This window comes from Microchirus variegatus (genome assembly GCF_963457635.1).
Source record: "Microchirus variegatus genome assembly, chromosome: 7".
NCBI lineage: Eukaryota > Metazoa > Chordata > Actinopteri > Pleuronectiformes > Soleidae > Microchirus > Microchirus variegatus.
The window spans coordinates 24977753-24983916 of NC_139808.1; the positions used below are offsets into that span (position 1 = coordinate 24977753).

General features: G+C 40.9%; 1 protein-coding gene across 1 annotated transcript; it reads left to right on the top strand.

The window, feature by feature from the left end:
• Positions 1-278: 278 nt before the first annotated feature.
• LOC310929139 (G-protein coupled receptor 61-like) lies at positions 279-1727 on the top strand (the record flags this gene model as incomplete). Its single annotated transcript, XM_083891854.1, has 1 exon — positions 279-1727. The coding sequence occupies one exon, from the start codon at positions 279-281 to the stop codon at positions 1725-1727; it is 1449 nt and encodes a 482-aa protein (XP_083747980.1).
• Positions 1728-6164: the final 4437 nt, after the last annotated feature.

The window sequence follows — 6164 nt, forward strand, 5'->3', positions numbered from 1 at the left end:
GGTAGCTGGAGAAAAAGTGGTCCAGGATGAATTATGAAAACCATATGCACTTACTGTGTTGTTTCTGTCTTGTTTCCAGGAACCGATTGCACCCATGAAGATGTATAAATGGAGATAAATATACTCCAAACCATCATCTAGCATCATCTGACGGACGACAGGACTGAGCTTTTTAAGCTAATTTTTAATCCGCAGTTTTCTGGCCGTACTTCCTGGCTTTGAAGGATGGGTGATGGGCCTGTGACTGTTTCCGCCTGCCTGCCTTGTCCCACCTCTCAATGGAGCCGATGTGGAACTCCTCCCGCCCACCTCCACAGCTCATGTCCAACGCGTCTGCCTCCTCGCCGCCCGACGGCTGGGCGCTCTCCCAGTCGCTAGCCCTGCTGGCCATGCTCCTCATGGACCTGCTGGCCGTGGTGGGCAACGTGGCGGTCATGGCGGTCATCGCAAAGGCCCCGCAGCTCCACAAGTTTGCCTTCGTCTTCCACCTGTGCGTGGTGGACCTGCTGGCGGCGCTGGTGCTGATGCCGCTCGGCATGCTCTCCGGCCGGGCGTTCTTCGGCGAGGCCCTGTGCCGGAGCTACCTCTTTCTCAGCGTGTGCCTGGTCAGCGCAGCCATCCTCTCAATCTCCGTCATCAACGTGGAGCGCTATTACTACATCATGCACCCGATGCGCTACGAGGTCAAGATGACCGTGGGCCTGGTGGCGTCGGTGCTGGTGGGCATATGGGTCAAAGCCCTGGCCATGTCCGCTCTGCCGCTGGTCGCTTGGATTCTGCAAGGCGGGCGGACGCCGCTGCTGGGGAGCGGCGGCGGCGTCGTCGCAGGAGGAGGTGGAGGAGGAGGAGGAGGAGGAGGAGGAAGCGGAGCCGTCCCGCCTCCTCCTGCTCAGGGTCACAGACGCTGCTCGCTGCACTGGACAGGCGGAGGGTCGAACCGCTTGGCCTTCATGGTCCTCTTCACTCTGGTATATTTCCTCTGTCCACTTCTGGTCATCCTTGTCGTGTACTGCAATGTCTTCAAAGTGGCTCGGGTGGCGGCCATGCACCACGGGCCCCTGCCCACCTGGATGGACACTCCTCGCCGCCAGCGGTCCGAGTCGCTCAGCAGCCGCTCCACGATGGTCACCGGCTCCGGCACTGGAACGGGAAGGGCGACGCCACATCGGCCCTTCGGAGGCGGGAAGGCCGCGGCCGTGTTGGCAGCCGTCGGCGGACAATTCCTCTGTTGCTGGCTGCCGTATTTCGCTTTCCACCTGTACTCCGCTCTGGTCGCCAGTCCTCCGGCCACGCTGGCCTCTCTGGAGGAAGTGGTGACCTGGATCGGCTACTTCTGCTTCACCTCCAATCCGTTCTTCTACGGCTGTCTCAACAGACAGATCCGCGAGGAGCTGGGGAAGCACCTGCCTTGCCTGTTTCGCAGAGCGGGGATCGAGGTGGAGGACCGGCTGCCCAGCCGCGAAGGATCCATCGAGGAGAACTTTCTCCAGTTTCTTCAGGGCACCGGCTGCAACCTGGATCCTCAAAACTCTCACAGCACGTCCAGTCCTAAGGGGGAGGCCTGCTGCCCCGTGCCCCAACCACAACCACAACCACAGCCCCAACCACCTGAGCTGGCACATCCCATACCCATCGATTTCCGTATTCCTGGACAAATTGCAGAAGAGACTTCAGAGTTTATTGAGAGCGAACAGGGGAAAAACAACTGCATTTATACGGACAATTGAGGTTTTTTAAAAAATAAGTCTCATTTTTGCTCATTCCGATAAAAAAAGACTTTCAGGAAAACATCTGTCTATTTCTATTTGCGAGTCGGCCAAAACACTTTAAATTGCATCTTTGAATCGCTGCACTTTTCCTCATCCGATTCCATTGTAGTTTTTTTTGGAAACAGTCACAGTGACACAGACGAAGAATGCACTGCATTCTACGACTCGAGCAGGGGAAATTACCGCGAGACCAGAAGAAAAGACGAGAAAACGACCTCCGACGACCTTTCGCGTAACTGCTCAGCTCTGTACAGTAAACTTTTTTTAAAAATGGAAAATAATCACATGACCTTTGACGGCGACAGAGTATGATGATTCACGTAGAAATATTCAGGGAGCACTTCCTGGAACACACTGGTGATTTTATGCCTTACAAAGAAATTGCTATTGCTAACGATTGCTATTAAAAATGTCAGTTTTAATGACTTTTTTTTTTCAGCAAAGAAACCAGAAAATATTCACATTTTAAGAAGCTGAAAAATCAGAAAGCTTGCATTAATCCTTGCAGCCGTCGTCGGCGGGCTTTCGTCAGTGATGATGCCACTCGCCACCCGTAAGCCAATCTGATTAGATTAGATTAAGGAGGCTGTGGCCGTACTCTCGTGGAGCTGCTACGACTTTGTTTACAGACACACTTGTGACGTTTGTTTGCTTTTCTTTGTCGCATCATTCTAAAGAAACGACTCAGTTTAGGGTGTAGATTGAACTTTATAAACCTATGGGTCACACCCGGCTTTTCTGCCATGTGATATATTTGGATATAGACTTAAAAAAAAAAAAAAAAAAAAAAATCAGTATTCTATTGATTGCACTGCAAACCCGATTCTAACCCTTGATTTACTAAACGTGTGTGTTCTGTTGGGTAAACCTGTATATGTTTCTTTCTTAAAATTTATTTATTAGTCAGTATGAAGTATTTGTTATGAATTTCATTACAAAGGCGGGTGATATTTATATTTTTTGGCACATATGTACACTCTTAGAAATAAAAGTGCTAAGTAGAACCATATAAGGTTCTTCGGCTTGTCCTCATAGAAGAACCCTTTTTGGCTCCAGGTGGAACCTTTTTATAAGAACCGTTTTGGAGGGTTCCACCAAGAACTCTTTTAAAGCCCTTTATTCAGGAAAGGGGGTTTAGAGGGTTATCTGGATCAAAACAGTTCTTACTTGAACCATTAGTGTTACCAAGAACCCTTGAAAACAAATGGTTCCAGGTAGAACCTAAGCCCTTGTAGAAGAACACTTTTGGAACAATTATTTCTAAGAGTGTACACTCTTAGAAATAAAAGTGAAGTAGAACCATATAAAGTTCTTCGGCCTGTCCTCATAGGAGAACCCTTTTTGGCTGCAGGTAGAACCTTTTTTATAAACGTTCCACATGGAACCCTTTTGGAGGGTTCCACCAAGAACCCTTTTAAAGCCCTTTATTCAGGAAAGGGGTTTTAAAGGGTTCTCTGGATCAAAATGGTTCTTACTGGAACCATTAGTGTTACCAAATGGGTTTTTCAGAAGCAAATGGTTCCAGGTAGAACCTCAGCCCTTGTAGAGGGACACTTTTGGAACCCTTATGTCTAAGAGTGTAGTGACTGCCTTTTTTAATCCAGAGTAGAATACGTGTTTTTTTTTGGATTACCCTGCTCATCAGGGTGTTTACAGTACCTCAGATGCACGAGCAGAACATAAAAAATAGTCCAAAAAAACAAAAACAGGGGCGACGTAGCTGCTTGATGACAATTTCTTCGAAATGAGGGTTCCAGATGATTTTTTGTTTTGTTTTTCCCGAGCTTGACGATGAGATTAAAGTGTATTTTATAGCAAATTGTTAGCAATTCATAAGTAAAAGTGTATTTGGGGAATGTTTGACTGAATGCTTTTTACTCAAAGTGGACACAGGGTTTTTCAAATCTAGGAGTTCCGGCTCCCTCATCACTTCTAAATATCCCAAACTGTGAATGACATTAAATGTTTGTGTTAGGATTTTCATGATTTATTTATTTATTTAAATGCTGTGATCGAAAATAAAACCACTTCCATTGTACGGCGATGAAATGAATGTGTGGAGGATAACAAACATAGGGACGACTTGAGTGAGAGATGATGTTGTAATAAAGAGTTTCTATGTTTGTAAAAACACTTCCAGTGCATTTTCATAATTATTGTTATGCTTTTCTTGCGGTTGGTTGGTTGGTTGGTTGGAGGACGTTGGTGTGCGACAGGCCTCTCACCTCAGCGATGGACCTCAGTCAAGCCGCCCCCAGCTTCACCAGGCTCTGCCATCCCCATGGCAATTATTACCTAGTGACATTTTCTCAGAGCTGTGGTGGGAGGGAGGAGGAGGAGCTCCATCTATTGGGAATCCAACAAGACTCTCTTAGCTGTTACGTCACTTAAAACATATTCCCTTGACTAAAACCCAGACATTTGTTTCCATCTCCTTTAATCTAATTCAGGGGTTTCAAACTAATTTTCACTGAGGGCCAAATCAGCATAATAGTTACCCTCAAAGGGCCAGATGTAACTGTCATACAGAATAAATGTAACTAAATGTAATTAAATATAATGTAAAATAAAGGTAACTACTCCGTAACATATTGCCATGCATTGTGGGAAATGTAGTTTATGGTCAATGTACGCCTTAAAGCAGCATAGACCTATTTTAACACAGATTTTTAAGACCAAGTAATCACTCGCGGGCCACATAAAATGACGTGGCGGGCCACATCTGGCCTCCGGGCCTTGAGTTTGACACGTGATCTAATTCATGTTCTGTTATTACCTTGGATAATCTTGGATTTCTTTACCCTACAAATACAGATTATATATATATATATATATATATATATATATATATAATATATATATATATATTATATATATATATTATATCCTTTATTTCAGCACAAATTAGGCAATCTGATAAAAAAAAAAAACTATATAAATATATACCTGAGCAAAAAGTACTCAAAATATCTATTTTGTGACTTTTGCACAATTATTGCTACTTTACATCATGACTAAAAATGCAGTGTAAAATGAATGATAACTTTGACTCAACAATGAAAAACAAACCACGTTTTTTTAAAGCCTGAATATGTGAATGTGTATGTGTATGTGTATGTAAACACACACCCCCAGGATGTCCATATAAGGAGTTGTGGATTATTTGTGATTACGACTTTAATATTTCAACTTTATTCTCGAAATATTACAGCTTTTTTCTCATAATATTAAAACTTTATTCTCATAATGTTACATTATTCTCGTAATATTACAACTTTAATATTACGATTTTATTCTCGCAGTATTACGACTTTTTTGTTGTTATATCACGACTTTATTATTGCGATATTATGACTTTATTCTTGTAATAACACAACTTTATTCTCGTAATATTTCTAATTTATTCTCTTAATATTTCAACTTTATTCTCGTAATATTATGACTTTAATATTTCGACTTTATTTTCATAATATTACTTTGTTCTTGTAATATTGCACATTAAATATTTCAACTTAATTCTCATAATATTTCGACTTTATTCTTGCAATATTTTTACTTAATTCTTTGATTATTATTTTTTACATTATTTTCAGTATATTAAGACTTTAATATTACAATTTTATTATCATAATATTTCAACTTTATTCTCGTAATATTTTGACTTTAATATTTCGACTTTATTTTCATAATATTACTTTGTTCTCGTAATATTGCACATTAAATATTTCAACTTTATTCTCATAATATTTCGACTTTATTCTCGCAATATTTTTACTTGATTCTTTGATTATTTTTTTTTACATTATTTTCAGTATATTACGACTTTATTATTACAATTTTATTATCATAATATTTCAACTTTATTTTTGTAATATTATGACTTTAATATTTCAACTTTATTTTCATAATATTACTTTGATCTCGTAATATTGCACATTAAATATTTCAACTTTATTCTTGTAATATTTCGACTTTATTCTCGTAATATTACGACTTTATTCTAGCAATAATTTTACTTAATTCTCTGATTTTTTTTTTTACATTATTTTCTGTATATTACGACTTTAATATTACAATTTTATTATCATAATATTACAACTTTATTCTCGAAATATTCGATTTTTTTATTCGTTGTTTGGCCCTCATACTCCCTCGTACTTCCGTAATTCCATTACCTGTACATCTTAAATTAATCAATCGATTAGCTCTGTCTCTATCACACACACACACACACACGCAGCAGGCGGCTCCTTTAAGAGTAACTTTGACAGGAAACTGCTTTTAGGTCAAACTTTTTTCTTAGTCGAGCAAAGGTGAAAGAAAACAAAAACAAACAAACTGCTGTCTCATCTTTATTTGCTAGCTCAATCGACTCACAACCGACATTTTTGTTCG